General features: G+C 39.2%; 1 protein-coding gene across 1 annotated transcript in view; it reads left to right on the top strand.

Moving 5' to 3' along the window:
* Positions 1–25,161, top strand: part of SLC35F1 (solute carrier family 35 member F1) — a 217,380-nt gene that overhangs the window by 111,594 nt on the left and 80,625 nt on the right. The window contains exon 2 of the mRNA XM_079299316.1: positions 12,497–12,672. Coding sequence (XP_079155442.1) covers positions 12,497–12,672 — 176 coding nt within the window. The remainder of the gene's footprint in view (positions 1–12,496; positions 12,673–25,161) is intronic.

The following is a 25,161-nucleotide window of genomic DNA, read 5'->3' on the forward strand; positions in this document are numbered from 1 at the left end:
GCATGTAAGATATCTGCAGTCATGTTGCAGGATGGCCCACATGAACATGAGCACTTAGCCCTGCTGTGCACTGTATATGATGGGTGTGTCCCTTGATTCACTTACGCAGCTACAAGATAATTTCTGGCTTTTCTCAGTTTGCTTTATTTCTTACTAGGAAGAATAAAAAGCCATCAATGGAAAATGTAATGCATATCCTTAGAGTGCAATCCAATTTAATGGCTAACTTCAGTTCTGAAAGGCAAGGAAGCTATGACTGGGATTTTATCCTTTGGTTATAACTACAGCCTTAGATTGCTTTCAGAAGGGTGATTTCTGCTTCAGAGCAAATGCTATTGAATAACACAGAAATACTTCCTAATCTTTTTAATGCTAATGATAGGTTTATGCATGTATTTTTCTTACAGTAGCAATCTAAACCTTTAGAGCAGAGTGTCTCATATGTCATGCTTACACAGAATATGATTTCATCCCTGATTTTTCCTCACACTTTTCTACTGTCAGACTGACCCCCTGCTCTCTGTGCTGCAAGTACAGATGTGAATCGTGCTGGGAGGGAAAATAAACTCATCAGCTGAAGGCTGTGACCACACTTATGGCTGGGAGGCAAAAGATCCTCTGAGCCCTCTGGTTCTCCTGGGCAGGGTGTGTTTTGGGATGCTGTTGCTCTCTATATGGGAAGATGGCATATCAGCTGCACACACTGGGGACACCCTCAGAGGCCTGGTTACAGCCCTGCTCAACTGCCTCTATAGCTCAGTGCTGGCAAGGCAAAATTCTATCCACTAAGAAAATATTTACTTGGTTGAGTTTTCTTTTTTTGCCTATCTGAAATTTAGATGCTGCTATTGTGAAGAAATTGCAATAAAGCAACCTGGAAGGCAGGGACCAATGCTCTGGCCAATGTCACTTGGTTTATTTCCTTCAAGAAGACTTTACAACTCCCCCTTTTTCACAGTTTTCATTTTAATTTAAGTGATTCATCTTTCTACTTCTTTAGGTCCTCAGAGACTTTGGTCATACATTTGGCACTCACTGCAGCAGGTTCCTGTAGGCCAGGAATTTCTCTGTCTTGACTGTCTAAAAAATCTGCAGCTGGCGACTTCCCAGACCACTTTTGGTTTATTTACTTTTATTTATTTTAAACACCTTGCAATCCTGGATTCTAATAAAACAGGAAAAGTGAGATCAGTGGCCTTATGTTTTTTCAGCTGAGCTTGTTCCATTATTGTGTGTCAGGTCTGTAGTAAATTTACAGTGTTGACAGAGGCAGTCATGCTGTTTCACCGAATTGAAAGGAAGAGAGAAGGGAGAGATTTATGTTGGAGCCTAAGGGTAGAGCAGTAAACCAGAGCCACCACACTCTTTCCTAAAAATGAAGAACTTAGTGTTGTTGGACTTTTCATTTAGCAGGAGCTGAATTCTCTCCAGTTGTAATTTTCACTTAAAATGCCTTTTTTGTTTTTGAATTATAAGCAGAATGCAGAAGAATGCAGATGCAGACGTTTGGACCTCTTGTGCAGTTTTGGTTGAGCAATGATTATCACTGCTGTGTATTGAACAAACAGCAAAAGCAAGGAAAAGCACTTCACCTCTCTGTGAGGCTGGTTTTGCTGTGCCTCCTTTCACCAAGTGCTTCCTTTTCTGCAAGACCCTTCTACATCTTAGAAGGTACCTGTGAGAGCACCCCTGGGTATTGCTGAATCAGTTTTGGGCTCCCAACTAAAAATGTCTTAGAGGTACTTTACTTTCAGAAAGGAGCAGTAGCAGACAGAAGAAAACTCAACACCTGTCAAGTCCTGCAAGCAGGGCACTCACAATTAATGCAGCTGGGCCAGGAGGGTGTGTGCTGCCTGCTGAAACCCCTCATTACTGTAGTTCTGGGTTAGCTACTGACCCATACCAGGAATTCACTCTCCAGCTGTGCCTCTGCAATTTCTCTACAGCCAGAGCACAAACATCTCTTCCAGAGGGTGAGATGTAAAGCAGCCAAACTGTTATATTTTAAGTTTGCCTAAGTGCCTTCAGGGGTCTTATTCTGAAAACTTGCACTCACATATTCTGCCTCCTGTGTTGTATCAACCACCAGATTAGTGGTAGATCTATTGAGGGTGTTTTCTGTTTCTTCATAATGAAGTTATGCCACCCTGAAACTCAGTATACAGGCTTCACAGGCAAGAATAGGATAGAGAAATACACTCACCCAAAGGGGGAAAATCCTGACCTCCATGCATTAAAGAACTGTTGGGAAAAAAAATGCATAAAATTTTAATGTCCTTGTGTTTGTCATAATATCCATGAGCAAGCAACTTTGAGCATTACTCCTGCTTGAGGGGCTGCAGAATGTGGTAGCAGCAATACAACCCACACATGGGAAAAAGCAAAAGAAGGTCAGAGCCTTAAAGAGCTGAAGTTAGAATGAGCCAAAGGCACATGAGCATCTCTCTTTGAAATAGATGGAGATTTGGAAAAGTGTGCAATGGCTTGGTGCTGTCCTTGATGAAATGCTAATGTGGGTATCCTTTGTCTTTCTGTACCAGGGGTGCAATTAAGGGGCCAGTATTCAGGGGCCAATTTAAGGACATTTTTCTTATGGTTTCTTTAACATGCTTCAAGCATATAGATTATGGAGTAAAAACTCACTGTAAAAGCAAAGCAAACTTATGGGAATTGCATATGCCTACTTGGGGAAAAAATGCCACCCACATAAGCAGATTTTTTTTTAATTCTAGAACAATTTTCAAGAGGGGAAAAAAGGTACTATTGTGTTCTGAAGTTTTAAATGTTGTTAGTTTTAGCCAAGCAGAAGGTTTTGCAGAATCCAGGCAGCTAAATCTGGTTTTTAAATTAAGCATTTACAATAGATATTAAGTGCACTCTAGAATGAAAAATCATTGTTATTTATTTTGTAAATGTATTGATACTAAAAAAAAAAGAAAAAATCTACCTCTTGTAATAATTGAATTAGTAGTTGTAGTTCTCCCTGTTAATCATAGATGCATTTTTTCATTTCGATATTAACACCTGTCTTTTCTAATCCTCCAGTTTTACAAGTAAGCTGTAATTTTTTTAGTTTCCTAATTGTAGATGAACAGTCAGTACACACATATGCATATGCTTAGAGTTATGAATTTTATGGGGACAGAAATTCAGAAACAATTTTTGCCACTTCCAGGAGCATCAGGAAAAATCTAAAATCATTCATCATTCTGTCTCACATACATTCTATTTTCTAGGAACTCCAAGCTCATACTTCTGTGTTTCTGACAACACTGAATTAAGTTACAGTAGCATCTATCACTTGAGGAATCTTGAGTCATTTGAACTTGTTTTCCATCAGAGCATTCAATCAAGATTGGCTTATCAGTGGCAGGAGTACAGCAGGAGCTGTAATGCTTTTCATCTCCTCCTTTATCAGCTGTCTCTCAATAGCTGTAAGAGTCCATAAACCCCCATCACTTTGAATGGTATTAGTGCTGTACAGTAATGGCAAGAGAGCAGTGAGAAGTGATGTTGTGCTACTTTGGGCACTGGTGAGCTATTTTCCTTAATGCTGGGAATCATCCAGGTCTATTACTGTAGGCTTTCAGCTCCTCTGAGAAAACTGGGAGCTGATGATGATCTTAACTGAACTGAAACTTTATAACTCTTTCTCATATTATCTAAAGATATTCATCACTGTATTTATAATGTGCTGAGCCTTAGGCACAGAAACCACTGCAAGTGAGATGAGCTAATGCAATTTGACAGTGAATTCCTTTTCTACAAGAAACAGGGAGCCATCAGTCCTTCCACATCCTCATTACTTTCAACATCTGAAAGCTCAAACTGGTGCATTTAGAACAGAGTAAAGATAAATATCTATCTCAAAACCATATCTATTTGTGTGCTTTATTCTTGAATGATAAAAATAACTGGTCAGCAAACCAATGACTGCCTAAATTTCACTGGCAAAAATGGGGTATTTTCAGTAGCTGTCACATGGATTTCTAGCTGGAGAAATTGCAGCTCGCTCTTAATACATAATTGAGTCTCTTACTCTATTTCTAAGAGTGGAAATATCACTTTTGAATTAATTTCTGGATAATGATGGAAGAAGTTACTTTTAAAAATGTACCATATTCAGTAGCTGGTGTTTGTAACCAGTTCTGTAACCTCTTGTATGAAAAATTAATTCTGTAATTTGTTATTCCAATCTAGATCAAATATTTACATATTTATATATTTATATGTCTTAATTTCTCTAGTCATACCTGGGTAGACAATGAAATTTATAAAAATTTATGGACTGCAGCTAACTTTGGTCAATTTATTTGACTGAAATAACCTGAAAAACAATCCTTGATCATCTATAATTATACTTCTGATTTCATCAGAAAGATTAAAATATTTTCAGTCTATCTAGTATAAGCTGAAAAGTTTCCAAGAACTGTATATGGAGTGACCATTTTAAAGAGAAAAAGCTTCTGGGGCTCCAAGTCTGCTGATTTCTTTACCTGAAAATGAACCAGGAAAATGCTGATTGTAAGGCAGATGGCTTCAAAACCTAGGATAGGCATGTTTCATTTTCTTTGTTAGCTGCCTGGTAGGATGAAGATGACTATAAGTATATTGCACCAACACACACACACACACACACACACACACACACACACACATACACACACACACACACACCCCATGCCTCCAATTTGCTTGTAAGGATTTAGCACTGGACTTCATCAAAATAAAAATAATAGCATCAAAGTTTTGTCACCACACTTTCCTTTGCTGTCTTTAAATGTATATCTTATTCAATAATAATAATTTAAAAAGGAGTGTCTTCTTTGCACTTAGTGCAGCAGATGTCTTAACAATATATAGTTAACTATTAAGTGCAGGGATATGTTTTATCTGTGTAAGAATAGTCTTAAAAAATTCCAGTTAGTAAAGTGCTGTAGAACACACATAACTATGATCATGTTTGTGTGAAGTTGGGGTATAAGTGTATGGTAATTAAACCCATTTTGAAGAACTGCTGAAATTTGCAATTTACAAAAATTGGGACAGTTCTTAGGTAAAAGCTCATCTTAAGAAACTGCTTCAGAGACTCCCAAGGCTGGCTGAATGTGATTCAGCTTTGTTTTCATTCAAAGTCAACAATCTGGGTTGGTCCCTCAAGCTATCACTGAAAAGCAGCAGAACCAGAGTCTGCCACAGCTTTGAGACAGAGGTACCTACACCTTGGTTTTAAGTGATGGCCCCAAAAGGGGACAAGCCTGGTTAAATGAAGTTAAAATCATGCCCAGTTGTATTTGAATAGTAATTAGAACCTTAATGTCTTGAATAGGAAAACCTCAGAGCAACTAGGAAAGCCAAAAAGCAAAGGATAAGAAACATGGGCAGCTGTCCCCAGGCCCAGGGTGTCCTTCCAGCCAAGGCAGTGGCTGCTGGGGCTCCTTCAGCCCTGGGGAAGTGCTGGCTGCGTGCCCAGGTCTGGCTGTCCCTTTGCTGCCCCTCAGGGCTGTCCCTTGGATGCTGCAGTGAGATGCTGGGCCCAGTTGAGTGAAGAAGCTGTGGAGCTTGCTCCAGAGCTGCAGTGCAAGTGATGAGTTGCTGGGGAGGTGGCAAGAGAGAATGATGAGAGCAAGAAAGTGCAGAGCTCCCCTCCTACCCCCAGCTTATGGCACAGAGAATTTCTTTCAAGCCTCAGTGGGAACTTGAGGTAGCCTGCAACTCACTGTGTGGAAAACCCACCCTTTGTGCTGAGATCCAGTACAAAGCCTGTATATCACCTAAATGCAATAAAGATTTCAGAATAATGGCTCAGTAGGAATTAAGTGATGGATAGGCTTGGTGTTGTGTGGGTTTCTCTCTGTGATTTGTTGGTTAATATTAGTGTTGTTTCTATTTTAACAGTATTTAACACAAAGCAGTCTATGGCTTTAGTTGGGATTCAGATTTAGGTATTTCACTGCTCAGCAGTGGTTTGCTACCTACATTCTGGAAATATTTTCCTCGTCAGAAATATTAAAAATGTCTTTTATTTGCACCTACAAATCCACTATGTTTTCTTGAGATGTCATCTAGAATGATTGCAGAGAATGCAGCCTATGGGAATAGAATACTATGGCACATCAGCCCATGATGTTATTATCAGAATATGTATTGAGTTATGTGTTTGCTCTTAGTGCTGTGAACATTTAGTTATAGAATATTGGGACTGCTTCTGTAAATTGCTCTAAAGCAGTGTGCAGCAGCTTTGCTGACTATACTTGCTGCAATCCTTACCTTATTGAGAGGCAGAGAGGAGGGAAGGGTTGCATGTGCCAACTTGTAGAATTTCTCTCCTGTGTAACAGGCATGTCAGAATAAGGGGAAGATAAGAAAAGACAAGTTTCCATGCAAAATTAGTGTAGAATCTTGTTCTCTAGATGCAATCAATTTCAGAGCAATGCAGGACTAATAGGAGACTTCATATGCTTCAAAGCTATTAGAAAATCTGCAGCTTTAGCTTTCAGTGAGAGCTCAGTTGATTGTCCAGAACAAATCTTGTTAATTTATTCTTTCATAAGCTGCCTGTGTGAGTGTTAAGTGTGAACCAAAAAATATGGCAGTAATGTCCGTGTCCTCATTAAGCAACTATTCAAATGGGGGTGGTGTGGGAACTTTGGGAGTCAGCTGCAGTGAAGACAGTCACATTCCACACTGGTGATGGTAGTATTAATGATTTTGACATGTGCTGTTCTTGTTTTTTCTGTGGTAATAGGCATCAACATTTCTACCAGATAAGTAGAATATTGAAATAAGATTCCACCTTGAGCATTTAAATAAACTTGACTGGTTTTCTGTAGGGGCATAACTTCAGCTTACTTTGAATCAATGTGAAGTTTTTAAGACCTTGTTTTATTTTTCCTCACGCTTTTATAGAAACACAGTAAAATGCACTCAAGTGAGGAAGCTTGGCAAAATCATAGTGCTGTGACAGACATCATCAACTTCACTATGGCATAGCAGTCATCAGTCTCTGAATGAAGTGGTTCTCTTTGTCCTTTTTTTAACAGCATGCTTGGAACGTTTGGAGTGGTGACTTCCCATGGCAGTCATTACAGTCCTGGAGAAAGCATGATCCTGCCTGCAGGCCCTTTCTAACAGTGCCGTACAGCAGCCTTTGCAGATGTGCTCCTCTAGTGAAATTTTGGCTCAGGAAACACACTGCCAATCTCTTGTCTGCTGGAGCCTGTGGCATGCTGAAGGATTAGCACACCTCACACTAGAGATTAAAAGTAGTGCTAGCCTCTGTTCTTTACCATCTGAGATACTATAAAATGCAGTGGGGACTTGCCAGTGCAAAAGAGACGAGGGAAAGCAGTTAAATTAAACTGACCTGGAGAGTGCTTTGAAACAGGATTTAGTGTCAATTAAATGCCCAAATGTTTAAATCACTTGGCTACCCTCTGCATGTCACTGATTCTCCAGCACATAGCAGCTGTGGTTGTGTGGCTCTTTCTGAATGTTGCACTGCCTTGATTTCCTGTTGTGAAGGGTGTTTATGCGTCCTGGGGAGGATATAGGAATGAACTAGTATTCAGAGCTAAATATTTTAACTTCATGAAAAGTAATTAGAGGATAACCTGCATTTAGCTGTTTAGTGCACTTTATTACACAAGTGTGTATGTGCAAGGAACCAAGCACTAGCTCCAGAGTTCTTTGATATAAGAATGTCTGCCTTCAGAAGTTTGGCTCTGTCATGGCTGATAAAGAAGGAGATACTCAAGTATCAAAAATTTCCATTAGCCTAGAGGAGCAAGTAAAAACGATGCACAGCAGCTACCAGCCCAGACATTTAAACAGAATTAAATAGCTCCCAATGTGAAGATGAGGCTTTGTCTTCTGGCTCCACTTCTAAAGAGACAATAAAGAAGTATTTTAAAAATTCTGTTAGTATGCTATGAAAAACCCACTGAGCAACATGACACCTGGAGGTTTAGGAGTAATTCTGACCTACTTCTCACGTTGAAATACCCACCTGATCCTAGGTTAACAATTGGACTGAATGACCTTTTCCAGCCTAAATGATTCAATGATTCTATGCATTTATGAGATCAAAGTGTCACTACAAGCTGAAGATCTTTCCCTCTTTTAACTTGGTTTGAGAAAGTACTGTTGGTGCTAGTAAGAGAAAATGGGATTTTTGAAGAATTGCTTTATTTTGATTTAAATAGAATACAAGTAGAGAAATAGAATAGCTCACAGCTAAAGAGAAATTGGATCCTGAAAGGCAGAAACATTCACTTTTATAAAGCTTTTTGTACTGAGACTCTTTTTGGTGTACTGTTTAAAGGCCATCAAACTACACAGCCTTTCTTCAAGATATGAATGAATGTTGCTTTCTCAGTGAATGAAGGGGCTACTGAAGCCAGTGCCATAAACCAAAGGTTTAGGGAAGAAATCATCCTTTGTGCCAGTCTTTGAGTGGTGGAGCATATGAAAAGTAACACAGAAAAGGAGAATGCTCCTATCTCCTGTTGCAGATAGGAGACATGTTGTATATTTCGATAGTATTATGATTTTGGGGGGAGACACTTATGAGTGCTGGAGATGACAGCATTGAGTTAGTATCTTTTTGCTTTGTCTAAAGGAAATAATAGGTTTTCTACAGCCATTGAAATCTTCTTTTCAATGTTTGCTTGCTGCTTCTTCTCAAAAAAGATTTGGTATGTTATTATTCTTATCTAGGAATTAAAGGCTCGGGAGTTAAGACTCTTGTATTATTAGATTATCATTTGCAAGGAAAAAAATTAAATACAGTTAATGTTACCAGCATTTTTTGTCAAATTCGGGTGTCTTACATTGGTTATTAGGTTTCTCAAAAACTTGTATTTTTCTGTATTGCCAGTGACATTGTCACCAGTTTAAACAAGTAATTTAAGATTTGCTTCCACTTTTCTGTTTGGAAAGAGATGGGTTGCTCTTTTCCATTCAGCCAAGGCAAAAATGAAGATTTAATTTTATTGATCTTGTGATTTGCTTTCTCTTATTTTTGTTTCATTGCTGTTTTCCATGGTAATAGTTAGTGTGTCACAGCCTACAGTGGTAAGAGAAGGGTAGGTCACAAAATCTTCACAAAAATCTTCTCTGCCACTGTTGTCATTAATTTCTGTCATGGGCATATTACTAGGTGTGGCAGGAGAGTTTAATGTGGCACGAACAGACTTAGGAGTAGTGAAATTTTATAAAACAGATCACATTTGCTTCAAGTCTGAGCATTTCATGGGCACTTGAAGTAGTTCTCCTTAAACATTTAGCATGCTACTCTTTGCACCAATGAAATAAGAATAAAAGATTTCTGTGTTATCCATCAACTGTAAAATGTTTAAATTCTGACTGGAAGAGAAGCACAACAGCTTGATTTCAGAATGATTTCCCTTACATAATTAGAAATACCAAATGTGTGCAAAAATCAGAGACAAGCAGTATGTATATACTCAATATCATTTATGTAGTCAGTGTTTTGAAAGACAGTGACATTGATGGTACTACTTGCACTTGGACTCCCACAAAGTAGTTTTCTATTTCTGTTCAGTAGTTTACATTCTGTTTTTGTCTAAAAGACAATTTTTACTCCGAAGCTCTTTCAAATTACAGAGATTATACTGATTCAGCCTTTGCCTACAAACTTGGAGGTGTTTAGGTTCACAGTCTTGATTTGTGTTCATCTATAGTCACTGAACTCCAACTACCCTTTGTGTTCATTGATGACTTCAGTAATAAAATAGCAAGTGGATTTTTGGACGTATTTTGTAATTGACAGAAGACATATTCTCAATTACTTTTTAGGAATAAGACCATAACATTTGAATTACCTTTTTGTTTATAAGTTTATGAAATGTGAAATACAGAAGCTGAGAACAGGCTGTGTGGGTATATGTGTGTGGGTGCATGCTGTAAACATCGACTCTTTAGGAAAACTTCCACCTGTAGATGTGGTTGAATGACTTGGTAAAAAACCACTATGAAAAAAAATATGGTTGTTTTAGAAATTGCAAAATAGTAATGAGAGAATCAAGATGTACACCATAGAGGACTACAGCCATCAAGCACAGCTTTGAAATTTACCTGGTGTTTTTCAGGTGTCGTTGGTTGGATTTTTAATGCAAATGTCAGTACAGACTGGTTAGGCCTGGTGACACACCTGAGTACAGAAAGCTGAGCTAAAAAATATGCCTTTTGTAAGACTTCATAAAATTTCCCACCAGTCTGGAAAAAACATAATGATTGGTGTGGCTCCCAAGAGCTAAAAGCCCTAGAGAGCAAGAAATATGTTATTGTGAGAATCCTTTCCTGAGAGAGAGTGTGTTTAGCTTTATGGAAATCTAAGTAGGAACCAAGATGCTTCTCTTCAGAGCAGGTGCAGTCTCACAATAAATGTAATACAGCTTTTATTCACAGGCACAGCTGAGATAGAGACACACCTGCATTTCATGTAAAGTGGACAACTGATTTGCAAACATCTAATTTACTAATGAAATGAAGCTATAGAAATGGCAGTAGGCAAAAGAACAACCCTGCATGAAACTTAATTATAGAAGGATGTAGAAAACAATATCCAGCTAAATGAAGAACTGTAAACAAATGTGCAAGATTAATATGTGGATTTAAATTGCAGTCACTATTCAAATTTCCTATTTCCATGTCAACAGCAGAGCAGGTAACAGCAGGAACTGAGGATCAATAGCATTTGTATCACGGTCATGGGTGTCACCACTGTTGAGTGTGTTTGTTTCCCGTGGTTGTGTTTAACAGTAGAGTGAATAATGTGAAAGTGGAGGTAGCAGTAGCAGAGTCTTACTTGCTGCTAATCCAGTAGTCTCCCATCAAAACACAAGGTTTAGCACAATAAAGTTTGTTCTTTACTCTGTGTGTCAGGCTGTTGTCAGCAAGGTATGTTAGCTGAACATAACTACCCAGCCTCCTGTGCTTTCCAGTGTCTCTTGGTTAAATCATGCCATGACTGACACCGTGACACATTAGTGGGAGGATTGTTTATGAGGAAAAGGGAAACAAATCTGACACTTGAGTTTACCAAGTTGTGGGAGCACAGATGCTCATCACTGCCAAGCACGCAGAGCCGAGGTCAGGGAAATCTGTCAGGGAAAGCAAAGCAGCCTTGAAGCAACATGTTTTTTAAACTGTCTGGCAGAGAAATACTGTTATAGCTGAGCAAGGTGCTGCCTTCCTTCCTCTACTCCCTTAGGATTGCCTAGTTCCCTTTCCTCATTCCAGGCTCCAATGAGACATTGCAGACCATGCTCCTCTCCTTGTGTCTTCCCCTAGGGAGCTCAGCCCCTCTTTTCTGGGGGCTGGTGACAGCAGCAGCAGCAGTGGGCAGGGCTCAGACTAGATGTCCCCTTTGGATGCCCTTTTGCTCTCCCTGGCAGTGTTTTTGCTTGCTTCTCTACCAGACCAACACTTCTGCATTTCGTTCTTCTGCATGGAAAGGTGTAGCTGTAGAGCAGGCATGGTCAGCAAGAGAGTGCTGACACATTTTCATGGGAAAACTCCTAAGGGTAATTTAACAGAAATATCTGTATTGTGGGCGTAGGAGATACTGTGACAAAATTTGGAAAAGGAGGATTGTTTGGAGCCAGTTGGACTGTGTGGTTAGATAATAAATTCTACAAGAAGAGTAAAAGAGATGGAGGTGTTTGGAGGGAAAAAGTCTTTCAGATATAGCAATTTCTGCAGTGAAGAGAAAATTATAGGAAGACAGAGAACATACACAAAAGAAGAAACTATTTGAGACCTGTGGGGAAAGAGAATGGGGTTGTAATAGGAGAATGCAGAAGCTACTGGAGATGAAAAATAAGAAAAACACATTAAAGCAAGAAGCCTAATCAGAAAATACATTTCTAACAACCAGGAGGAGACAGGAAGGGGAAAATTGGAATCTCCTGTTTCCATCAAGCAGAAGAGAAAGTAAGCAGTGGGAAAGATGAAAGAAAATATAAATATATTTGTTGTAGATGGAAAGAATAGTTTATATGATGAAATGCATATTCATCTTGATGATGAAACATGATCCTTTATCTTCTTTTTCTCTTTGACTGCTAAATCCTGAAAGAACTATGTTTCCCACTGTGTCTGAATGATACTCCTGGGTCTTTCTGTTAAGGAGGATGGTCAAAGGAAGCTGTTCTATGTTTTGGTTGATTTAAACTATCATTTATCCTTTGTGAAATGGGAAATGCAAAATTGAATGGTAGGGATGTACCATCTGCTGTTGTTTAACATGTGAATAAAAGCTACTGCATTGGCACAATGTTTAGGCTCATGATAAGAGCAGCAATAATGGGAATGTTATGTTGGCTATACCCAGCAGGTCCCCTCGTTGACTGAAGCATCATGTTTCTTCCATGTCCCAGGAATGTTGAACATGATTCCTGGAGGAGGATGAGCATTTCCTCCTTAGTGAGGAGGCTGAGTGTTTTATGTCTGTTATTCTCATTCTTTTCAGGGATCTCTTGCTGTCTGTGGCACTTGGCCAGGTACTCTCCCTCCTCATCTGTGGCATTGGTCTCACAAGCAAGTATCTGTCAGAAGACTTCCATGCCAACACTCCTGTTTTCCAGAGCTTCCTCAATTATATCCTTCTGTTCTTGGTCTACACAACAACACTAGCTGTCAGACAAGGTAAGTGACTCTCTGAAACTGCTTTATAGAAAACAGTAGGGGTAAAGGCTTTTGCAGAAGAACAACAAGCAATATGATTTAGACACATATCCCACTAACATTTGTTCCATATTTACGTTACCTAGAAATATGTATTGGATGAACTGAAAAAAACACCAACAAACCTTCATTAGCAAAGAATGAATCCTTAGATTTCAAGGACCAGGGTGCTACCTAAAAGATAAAATAAACAACAGTACTTTTGAATTCTGATTGTTCTTGCCTTGCTGGGAAATACTAGTATACTTATATAGACTAAGAAAAGCTCAGATGCAAGCAAAGAAGAACTTGCTAATTCTAGTTTGCTGATTATAGCAATTCAGTAGTTCACTTACTAGAAAGAAAGGAACAGCAGCCAAATTTTAGCTGTTGGGAAGTAGGAGATGAAGGGAGGGATTTCAGGGTGGTCTCTCTCTGGGGGGATGTTTGAGCAGAGCAGCTCTGTGGCCGTCACTGCTTTGCCATGCAGTCTGTGTAACCAATCTGACCTCCAAAATGAGAAATACATTATAGTGTGCTTTGGTACTGTTTATCTAATGATCCTCTCTTTGACAGTCTATACATAATATGGGGGTTGTGCCTTTCCTGCACATCCCTCCCTTTGAGGTTTTGTTTCTAGGTGAGGTGTGGGAAGTGAATGCATTTAAGTACATTTCTCAGCTACTCTTTTTTTGTAATAATTGTATTTATTCACCTTCACAGAACATGTAGACTAGAAGCCAAATAAAAGAGAAAAAAGATAATGTCTTCTCCTGACATAAGGAGGGTAGGGTGGAGGATAACAACTACAAAATGTATTAGCTGTGGTACATATATCAGCATACTGAAAAGCTCATGTTCCCTCACAGGAACAATGATTTTTGGATCGTTCTTTGATGTTACATTTTCTAAGGTTTTGGGAACAACCCTGAAGCTTAAGTTCTTCACTCATAGTAAAATCTTGTGACACAATGCTAAAGGTGTTCCAAAGCAGCAAGGACTTAATTCTATGCAAAAATGCAACAGTCAAAAAAATACCTTTGTACTCCAGCACAAAACACTTAAGCATATTACAACATAAGTTTTATAAACATTGGTCCCCACTGACTTTTTCAGAGGTGATAAAAGCCAATGTGCAAATGAAATGTTGGCTCTTATATAAGGAGAGATTGCTCAGGCAGTGTTTCACAGTATTTCAGTTTGTGTAGGGGGAAATATCACCACATACTTTGCACTGCCAAAGGTTTTAAATGTGTTATTAGTAGCAGCTTTTTGGAGAACTGTGTTTAAAAATAATTATTCTGAGTGTAGGATTACCTAGATGTTCACAAGTTTTGTCCCAGAAATGTCCTTCTCTGGACTGATTTAGATACTGTGGAAGGCAAGTCCCTATATGGGCTCTTAAATAGATTTTACTTTTTTGAAAATGCTGGCTTGTGAGAGGGTGTACCCATATAGATACTGCATTCTGCTGTGCATTACAGAGGCTAATTTGGAATAATGTTTTATGCCTGGTGTATATTGTATATATCTAAAAAATGCTATCAAGCACTCTGCTTTACTCATATATAAATATGTATTTAAAAGGTATTTTATAAATACCTTTTCTGAATCAGTTTAAAATATAATGGTGGACCAAAAGAAGTTTGTCAGAAATATCTGTTGTGCCAGTAAGATAGATTTGGCAACTAAGTGGTAAAGTGCTAGGGTTATGTGGAAAATATTTGCTGGACAAGTGAAGAGGGCTGGGGAAGAGATTTGAAAAAGCCTGTGGTTAATTACAGACTGTACAAACAACTAGAGCACATGTAAAATGTACCAATGGAATTGTCTGTAAAAAGAGCTGTCCAAAACCCCCAAAAAGATGTCTTCATCCAAAAAAATCCAAACTAATTGGCTACAGAAGCCATGTAACCAGTGATCCAGGCATTCAGCATGGCATTCCTGCTGGATGGTATAGCACTACACATCTATTTATTTACTCAGCATTTAATGTTGCCAGCTGACTGAGCCTGACATTGTCTTTTTGCTTGTCTATTTATTCAAATCCATTATCTGTGTTCCATTAAAGCAGTTTCTCTAGTAGCTCTAATCATGTGGCTTCATTAACAGATGGAAATCACATAATAATATTAATGATAATTCTGAGTGCTGACATCATCAGAAAGCTTTTTTTTTCCTAGTACAGTTCTTCTAGTCTATTCAAGACTGAAATTTTTTAAAATCATTGTCTTTCTCCTCCAGAAATCAGACCATCATGAATTGATTTGTAGTAAAAAAAATACATCCCTTTGTCGTTTTCTTTTCTTGCTTTCTTAAAGCTTGGGATATTTGCAGAAATGTCCTGTTTAAGGAGGTGTCATTTGAGGTAGTCAAAAAACCTCTGAATTCACTGTAGGACTGAAAGCTGTAATTTCCTCAAGACATAAAGAGTTCCTCTTTCTTTAGATGATTCTTCCAAATTTTGATGTACTCTGGATGCCTTTTGACTTAGCTGTCCCTCACTGTTCTTATATCCTCCTTATATCCTATGAGTGATAATGAAAAGGTAAATATTGCACTGGTCTCTGAAAATCGTCCTTAGCAGATGATTAAAGCTCCTGAGCTTTTCTCTGACTAAAGCCTTCTGCAGTGAATGCTCAGCTTCCAGCAGCTAAAGTTAGCCCAGCATCCAAAGCAGCCCCTGCATTTTTATATTGTAAGTTGAGATTGTTTTCCAAAATAATTTTACCACAGCTCTCACTCTAATGGATACAAAGATTAGGATTGTCACCTTGCAATGAATCAACATGTCATCAGATAGTAGAGAGGCACAATATGCAGGTGTCAGAATCTTTGAGTGATTAAAACTTAATTTCCATGTTGAACAACAACAACAGCACAACAAAAACAAAACAAAAACAAAACAAAACCCTCCCAAAATGCAAAACCAAACCAAATGACCCCCCCAAAAAAACCCCCAAGAAACAAAACTAAACCCAAAGCCCCCAAAAAAGAGATGTTTCAAGGAGTAAAAGTAGACTCAATAGGAGTCAATAGTTTTAAGCAGTGAAGTCCATGTAAGTAAGACTTTTCATCATTATTTCAACTTGGTCCTCATGGCCAGAAATAGAAAGTGACAAAAGCATTGAAGGAGATCTGTTCTTGTGAGATTTTCATATGGGCCTTAAAACATGGATACCACTCAGGCATAGATCATGAAAAAGTGAAAGACTTTGTCTAAACTAGGATTTTTCTGATGAAATACAAATCTGCCAAACATTTAACAGGTAACCAGGACATCCTCAGTTCCTTCTCCTGAGATAGCTTCCTCTCATGCCTATTGTTTTCACAACCAAAACTTGTATTTGTCCGTGCTAACACCTCTGAGGAGGTTTTAGCACATATTATCTCACCTCAATCTCCTTGTTAGCAGAGGATTCTGCTTAACAAAATCTTGTAGGGATACTTCCCTATATCCTCTGGGTCAAAAAGAAAAACCTTGGCTATCAGTAAGAAAACCCTCAGATGGGTGAAATGGAGCTATGGGACATAATGCTGGTGGAGATTAGTTTTAGCACCTTAAAAAGCAGTAAGTGGGAAATTGTCCATAGTGGACCAGAAGGTGTTAATTGCTAACAGCCAACATGGGAGCAGCATCAGCAGCTTGCCACCAGAAATAAATTACTTCTAAAAGCCACGTCACATATGCTACAAATGAAAACAACACATCTACTAGACATCATTAAAAACAGAAAAAAATACGAAACTGCTATTTTTTATGTTATTCTGGAAAACAAGAAGTGAGGGAGCAATGGAAGTGTCTTCTGAACAGATGGAACCATAAAGCCTTGGGGGCCAGATTCTGCGTGAGTATGGCTCCACATCGCAAGCTGCTCCTTGGATTTTAGTGCAACAAGTTACTGAGTATTTTCAGCCCACTAGTACTAAGGGAGGGCAATAACTTTCTAGTTCAGAAACATTTTTTTGTGAATCTCTGCATGTCTGTATGAATTCTGCTTCTAGGCCAAGTGATGAGGTTATATCATCTGTCAATGGAAATAGAGTTTTCCCTACAATAATGTCTTAGATTTGACATATAATTAAAGGTGATGTGTGCCCCTGAGTAAGCCAGAGAGTCCTGTGAGACTGGTAAGATTGCAGACCTGTTACTGACATATCATTTTTTTAAGCATTTCTGTCCTGGGGTGGTTTGTGCCATTAGTATCTCAACCATAAGTAATTGCTGATGTGTCTGCTATCCAGGCATGTATTTCCATTTAGGTAATGGCACCCCTCCTCAGCATCACTCCTACTTCGCCAAAGTTGACCAAAAACAGATAATTGAAGGGAAATAGAACACTATGTAGGGGTTGCTTTTTTCACTGCAGTGCTTGTCAGCTATTTATTGAATGATAGAAAGGGTAAATGTCTCTTTTTACTTAATTCCATTCCACTAGTAAAGGTATATTAATATAAAGGTAGTATTATGCACTTTACTTAGGTAGACATAACAGAATTTCTTTTAAATCAGCACCTTTTTTTTTTTTTTGTCGATTGCCAGTAAGAACAATCTTATTTGTCTGGGAAACAAAGTATATGATTTAAGCTGATCAAACTATATTAGAGATCATGTACTTTGGACAATATATGTTGTACCACTGAGATGAAATGTCTTCTGGAAAGGCATTGATCCTGTCAGAATTTCTTCTTCACTGGGGATGACAGGGAGTGATTTTGATTAGAAAAGATCTATTTCATCATTGTTCAGTTTCCTAAGCATGGTCATGCCACTGCTGTAAAACAAAGGGCTTGGTTATCCCTCCAGACAAATAAAATGTTCAAAGCTGCAGCCAAGTAGCCTTATTGTCTGTCTACCTATGATAGAAGGAGTCCTGGGATTCTCAAGGCAACAACTCAGCTCACACACACTGGCCTGCAAACACGTGGCAGACATTGCAAGAAGCTGTGACATTGTCCTTGAAGCACAGGAAAAGGCATGTCCAGCTGGCCCCTCTCTTCCATTTAACAAAAGTATGGAGAGAGAGGGCAGGGGGAAATGACTTTAAACTGAAAGAAAGTAGGTCTATATGCCCCATCCCTGAAAATGTTCCAGCTAGGCTGGATGAGGATCTGAGCAACCTGGTCTAGTAGAAAGTGTCCTTGCTCATGGCAGGGGTGTTGGAACTGGATGATCTTCAAGGTCTTTTCCAACCCAAACCATTCTCTGATTCTATGATTCTCACAGCTCTCCCAGTGCAAGGTGCCATGCTCATTCTGGGTTGTAAAAATGAAACACAGCAGCAAGTATGGCTTGGAACCAGTGAAAAATAATGACCTTCAGATCTTTGGTATTCTCATAGCAGCACTGCAGAATCTCCCTGCTGTGTTACACATTGCTGTCTGCAATGCACTTTCTCCTAATTACTCTGGGCTTCTAATTAGGGATGCCAAACCATGTGGGATATGTTTATTATGAAAATGGTCAGCCAAATAGTCCCTTTGTTTGGGATCTGAAGAACCCTTTTCATATTCAGAGGGAATTCTGTACTTTAGGAGAAATGAAACTAGAATGCTGCCTATTTACAGACACTTCAAATTGCAGAGATTTTTTTTTATAATGTGCAATTTTCAGTTTTGGATAGCATGCTCAGAGGAGCAAGGATTATGATATGTTATGTATTTGGGATTTGCCTATCACATCGTGGACACCACAGCAAGCTAGCTGGAAAAAAGCCAGTGTGACTAGAGCCAGATTTCTGTTCAGTTCCATTTACATAACAATTGTGTTTGTGTTTGAATTTTCATTCTATTTCCAATTGAGTTTTTAAAATTTCCTGCTATAAAATGTTGACTGCTGCTGAATGAACCTTCATTATTTTACTCGGTAGGTGATAACAATTCAGTGAGGTGTCAAACTTTTCAGATATGTAAAGTTTTCACACAGAATCTTGGGATTTTTTTCTTTATGATAGTTGCTCTGAACCATAGAATTTCCCTTCACTCTCCGGTGAAATCTTCTTGCATTCTTAGCCATAATGCTAAACCAGATGCAATTTCAGCAGTCTGATTATTCCACATAGCTGTAAAGGCAGAAATAAAAAAAGAAAAAAGATAGACTATATTGGGGATATAAAGGGTTAAAACCAGTAGATTTGACCTCTGTCTTTTGTTTTGATTTGTTTGGCTATTCCTAGCAGAGAGGTTGGATGGTTTTAGTCCTCAGGGGGTTTTTTCACTGTCAGCTGTTCTTGTTACACTGACCAGCAGACAGATGCTTTCTGCTTTGGCTCTGCTGCTCCTTTCCACCCACGCAAAGGACCAGGCATCTCAGGGCTTAGTCAATTTTCATTGTCATCAGGTGTGTTTTGCTTTGCCAGCTGTTTAACAAGGTACAGACACTTACAGAGAGGAATCCTGGCCCCAAACATAGGGCAAATAAAATGGCAGGTAAAGGCTCAACAAGTCCTTCAGCTTTTTCTTTCTAGGTTATTTCTCTCAGTGAGGTGCTCCTGATAGGAAAAGCACCTGCTGCCCAAACCCACAGCATGCATCCTGTCTTACAAAATACATAAAATATTTTTTTTAATCCTGGCCAAAGTGGTGCATTCTATGCTCTTGCATGGTATCAGAATAAATCACATGCATCCCATAGCAAGTACAAGCTGAAAATTGGAAAGAGCTGTTCCTCTAGGATGCAGGTGGCAGCAGTTAAGCATGAGCACTGTGTGTCCTGGTTTAATGATGCAATCACTAATACAATCATGATAACCCCAAAGCAATAAAGGCCTGGCCTAATCAAGCATCCGTGCTGTGGCATTCTCTGCAGTGGTATCCCTTGATCCCTGATGCAGCTTATTCAACCCTGAGAGACCTCTTGTTACGAGGTTGCTTTCAAAATAGCTTTGGTGCTCAAGGAAGTATCCTTTGTGCCATCAGAGGCAAAAGCTGCAAGAGGGCATTGTGTGAAAGGATAGGAACACCTCATTTTTCCGTGCCTGCTGATGCAGATAACAACACAGGAAAAAAAAGGGAGTTCTCTCACCATTCTCTTGACATAAATGAGAAAATGGGAGGTCTTGTGCACCCAGAGAATGAATTTGCTCCAAAGTTGCACTAGGAGTAGCTCTCCTTGTAAAAAAGTCCCTGGAGGATTCAAATCAGGCAGTTCAGATCACTCTCACTTTGGGAAGCTCGGACCTGGTCATCTTTCTGGCTGCCAGGTTTTTCCCCTCAGCCAGTACCTTCCAGACACAGCATTCAGATTTGCACCATGGTTCACAGACTGGTGCATATTTTATGAGAGCAGACCTTACAGGCACTGAGTGCAGTGAGCGTGAAAGGAATGCTGAGCTTTAAGCTGGCCAAAGCTCTGGGTGATGAACCATGTTTGCATCAAGATGCTGCGCCATTGCTCTGAGGCAATGTCTATACTGAGTATACTACTTGAGAAAAAGGCAGTTTTACCCTGGAGGTAAATGTACGTTCATTTTAGGAACATTTAGCCAGCTGTGGCCATTTCATGCCACTAAGTCCATAAATAGAAACCACAGATGCAATAATGGGAAACATTGCAGTTACTCTGCTCACAGCTGCAAAATCACAGGTAGCTAGTGGAATTTAGCAGAATCAAAAAATCATCACAATGTGGCATTTCATACTGTCATGCTTTTCTTAGTGATGCCAGCACCTAAGTCTGAGAGGCAAATCTGCAATGTATATTTGCAAGCATTTATGCTGGGATCTGGATTTAGATTTTGTTGCTGAGCCTGGGAAGCTCCCTCCTTGCTTACTTTTCCAGGAGCCCTGCCAGTCCTTTGAAGACAGTGCCAATCTGAACACAAGCCTGTGAGTTCCTGTTTGAGAAGGTAAAGCTCATCACCAGAAGGATGAGTGGGCAGGCTCCAGGAAGCTCTGAGGAGCTGCAGTTTGTACTACTCATGCATCTTGCTGCTTGATTTTTGTCCCCATCTCTGCAGATGCCATTATGTGGCACAGGCACAGATGTTGTAGGTGAAAGAATCAAGGCTTTTGTGCAGGTAGAAAACAAGTATTGTGTGGCACAGCCTTGGAAGTGCTGAGATACCATGGCCATGAGCACAGATTGAGCTTTGAAACTTAGTCCACAGTATCAGGGTATTGCAGAGGGGTGAATGTTGTTCTCAGTAATTTTATTTGAGGGTAATGAAGCTCCTTATGTAGCCCAGATTGCCTCACAGTATGTCAAATAATAAATTGTCTCATAAGGATGTGAGCTGAATCACAAACGCTTGATTTTTTTGTAGAATTAAGGGATAACTGTCCTTTATAGAGGTAGTATATGAGTCTGGCTCTTGTTAATACATAAACATCTCAAGTAGTGTTTACAAAACCAACCATCCCTTCCCACTTCAATGAGAAAAGTTAATGGTTCTGATAAAATAGTGCACCCTTGATCCTACAGCTGTAAGCAGAATGCAAGAGTTGTCTCTTCAATTCATGCAGTATTTCCTTATGATTTATGGAATATTTCAACATTCATCAAGCCAAACAGCAAGCCAGGGTAGCAGGATCCACATTCATCACACGTAGCTCCAACGTTCATATGGGAGATTTGAAGTGTGGTTACAAGATGATAACTGTATTGCCTGAAGGAGATAAGTCCCACTTTGCCAGAATGGTGCTTTGTATGTAATTAGTGTAAAAATTCAGAGGAATAGAGTTTATCCTTGCGATCGTCTTTCTCATTAAAAAAGAATCATAATGAAAGAACAAAGCAGTCCCTGCAGTGAATTGAATTGACTTCCTCAGTTTTCATTAAATCAAAGACTCAATAGCATCCCATTTTGAAGAGCCCAAGTACACAAGACTTGAAGCAAAGTCCCTGTGAAGATCACATCCTTTCTGCAGGTTTGGAAGTACCACCTTTTCTAAAATAAGGACTATAATACAGAATGAATCAAGGGAATAAAAAGTGATGCCAGTAGGATAAAGCTGTATTCTCAACTTATTCTTCTGCCTCACACTTAATACTTAGTCCTAACACAAGCAGTGATTTTGTCTTCTTTGATGTCCCTTGCTACCAGGTAATAAGTATGTTCATTGTTACAACTAAGTACATCTTTGAGGCAAAAATGTACAAATATCCTGTAAGTTTATCTGCCACTTTGTAAGCAATTTTTGTCTTTATATTTGGCTGAACTCTTAGCTATTGATGACTGGTTGCCTTGAATTCCTGTCACATTTCTGGATCATAGTGCTGTAGTAATAACTGCAGTTTCATCTGAAAGGATGATTATAAATGTAGCCTTCAGTTTTCAAGTTGCAGTTGTGCTGTGTGATCTCCCTTCTGTTCATGAGCTGCTGAGCACAGGTCACAGGACACCAAGGCACTTCTGGGAGGTGCTTGGGATGCAGGGATCTGGGGACCTGAGGATGCTTTAGACCCAATTCACTACAGCAGAGGAGCTCAAGATCATTAGCAACCGGTTCTGTTAGAACCTCCCCCTACATTATCTTTCCTGATTTAACATTAAAGAGGGAAGGAGAAGGATAATATATGCTGTCTGTCATCCTCCTCCATGTCTTACACACATTTTCCTGGTGAGAGGAGGGAGCTTTGAGGTAAAGGTGGGAGCTTTGCTGACAGCAGTAGTGTGTGCTCCAAATACACAGGGGAGGGAGAGGCCATGTGCATGTCTCAAAGGAGCACTTACCCCTTAGTTTTCTGTTATATCACAGTGACAGTCAGTTCACAGGGGTATTTTTGTAACTGTTACAGAAATACAGCAAATAAGGTTTCAAAGGAAAATTATGTGCACCTGTGCCTTTTTTGAGTTAAATATTAATGAACTTGCTTCTGTGCAGATACTAGAATGTTTGCACAATATCACTTGTCCATGCTGCTCTGATTATCTGTCTGTGATCTGATACTTGGTTTTGTTTTGCCTAATTCTAAAGGAGGTTTTAATACCCCAGAGTAGAGGTGGACTGTCACTATTTTAATAAGATGGATCTGCACTGATTTGCATAATTGATGACATAAGGGAGGGAGTGGCATGTTCATGACCATAAATTTTGATATATGCTGTTTGTTTTCATTGCTAATCAGAATCTTTGGTTTGAATGTGCTTTCAAGTGTCCTATTAAGATTTCAACAGCTTGGTGAAGAAAAAGAAAAACTAGTGCCCTTATTAAGTTTGGCATAAGAGGTTTGTTTCCATTTAAAAGGACCTGAGGAGGTTTATATTGATGGAGATTTTCCATGCACATGCATCTAATTATACACATGTGTACATATAAAAAACCTCAAACGGTAGAATTTATTTTTAGATTTATTTTGTATTGCTTATCATCCCAAGATCACAGAACTTCATGTTTTCCTGAGCTAGGCTTCATGCACATTTGGTCAGGCATATGATAAGAAACAGGCCCCAGCATGACTAGGAACATTTCTTGTCCACTCACAGCTTTTATAGCAATTCAAAGAGATTAAATGCCACAAGAGGAACAGAAACTTGTCAATTGCCAAGCTTTCCATAGGAGCCAAGTCACCAGTGAGGTCTTCCCAGGCATGGATGTGCATTCCAGAATGCATGGATGCTGGTGAAGGACCCTATGGAGTCTTTTGCAATAATGTGCTGAATTGGATTAAATTTTGTCTTAAGACAAAATGTTTTTAGATTGTATTCCAAAGCTGAAGAGAGCATCAAAAACACCTGAAGGATTCCAATGAACTTCTGATGCTCTCATGACTGAGCCAAACCTGATGTAGAAATGCTTTTTGGGAACTGGTCCCTGCTGAAGCTGGAGACAAGAGGTCTGCATGAACTTGGCCATTGAATCAGGCAGCCAGCAGTCATTGGGTTGAGATCTCATTGTCTCATGGGTTGAGATCATTGGGTTGAGTGCTTTCTAAGAAAACCAGGTAGCTCAGGGAGTGGTGGGCTGGCAGGAGCTAAAGTTAACAGAAACAGCTTCACAGTAGGAAGTCTGAGTGAATTTTAAGTGGATCTTGGACACGGTCCTGCCTTGGTGTGTGAGAAACCACAGCATGTCAGATGGGCAAGGTGGAGAAACCCTGTCAAGGGCCAAGCACGTTGCATCAAAAAGATATGCCCTGATATTTTAGTTCCTCTTCCAGTACAGCACAAAGTATGTGCCACTGTCACATCCCAAGTGACGTGTTCCTCTTCCCACTGGTGTTTTATACCTATGGCAGACTGCCTCTTTCTCTGGAAGTGCTCCACTGTGGATCTATGGGAGAAGTAATAATCACTAGAAGTGACTGAGCAGAAACAGGACTAAAATTTTCACATTTCTCCCCACACGGCAGCTGCAACACTGAAATTGAACAGATAATACCTTGCTTGTGAATCTTCAGTGCATGATTGTCTGAGATCTGTGCACTCAAACCCACCTACTTTTTCTCTGGTGAATGGAATATTAGAAATGTGGGAATCCAGCCACTTTTAATTTAGCAAGGATATTGGATGTGTTTGTTTCTATTGTTGTTGACATAGAAAATACAAAATAGTCTGTTTTTATCAGAAGATTATTTCTCTAAAGCATGGAGTAAAATAAAAAAGCAAAAAGAAAGTAGAGTTCTTTTTTCTTTGAAGGATATGGCACACTGCAGAAAAGATATCTGTTGCTGCTTCAAGGTGAGAGAACTCAAGTAATATCTCAGAACAACCTGCTTTTAAGAAGACAACTGTCGGTGGTACTTATGGCAATAGTTTTTTGCCAATAATATAATGACTGCTCAATAGAATCTTTTTTCAAAAAGGAGAGCACACTCACCAAGTTCCTTTCAGGAGGCTGTGGAAATAAACATAAGATACAAGGCAACACAGAAGTTTGGGATGTATACATAACTGCTTCCCCTTGTATATGTTTACTTTTCTATTAACAAAAGTGTGTGATTTCAAGGGAGAGTTCCCAGAGTATCTGTGAAAGAGTTGCACCATTGCTATGCCTTGATGATAGAAACATTTTTAGCAGGGCTGACTCATTTCATACATAGGCTGTATTTCAGCATCTCTGTCTATAAGGGTTGTATCCATGCCTAAAGCTGTATGAAGACATGACATTTTTATTGCTGATGAATCTATCTTTAAAATCACCTTTGTAGAAACAATCTTGATTTAAAAGCAAGGTGCTTGTTTCAGTTGTCAAGCAGTGAAGACAGTGATAGCCCTCTTTGTAGAGGAAGGAGGAGTCTAAAATGTAGAGGTGCTCTGTCCATGAACTTGTATGGAAAGGTACAAGGTGCTTTCTATCAATAGATACTTCTAAGCATATGTACACATCAAATATTTAAAAATATTTATCAGTGTTTGCCACTGGCAATTCAGACTTAAACAGTCAAATAAGTGCAAGCCAACTTCCACAAGAAAGAAAATCCTGTCTTCAAATTTACACAGGATGTTTCTGCTTGAAATTTCCACACTTACCTTCATTTTTATTTTCATGCCCACCTGATAGCACAGCAGCAACTCATTCCAGATTGGA

This window comes from Erithacus rubecula (assembly GCF_903797595.1).
Source record: "Erithacus rubecula genome assembly, chromosome: 2".
In the NCBI taxonomy this organism is placed as follows: Eukaryota; Metazoa; Chordata; class Aves; order Passeriformes; family Muscicapidae; genus Erithacus; species Erithacus rubecula.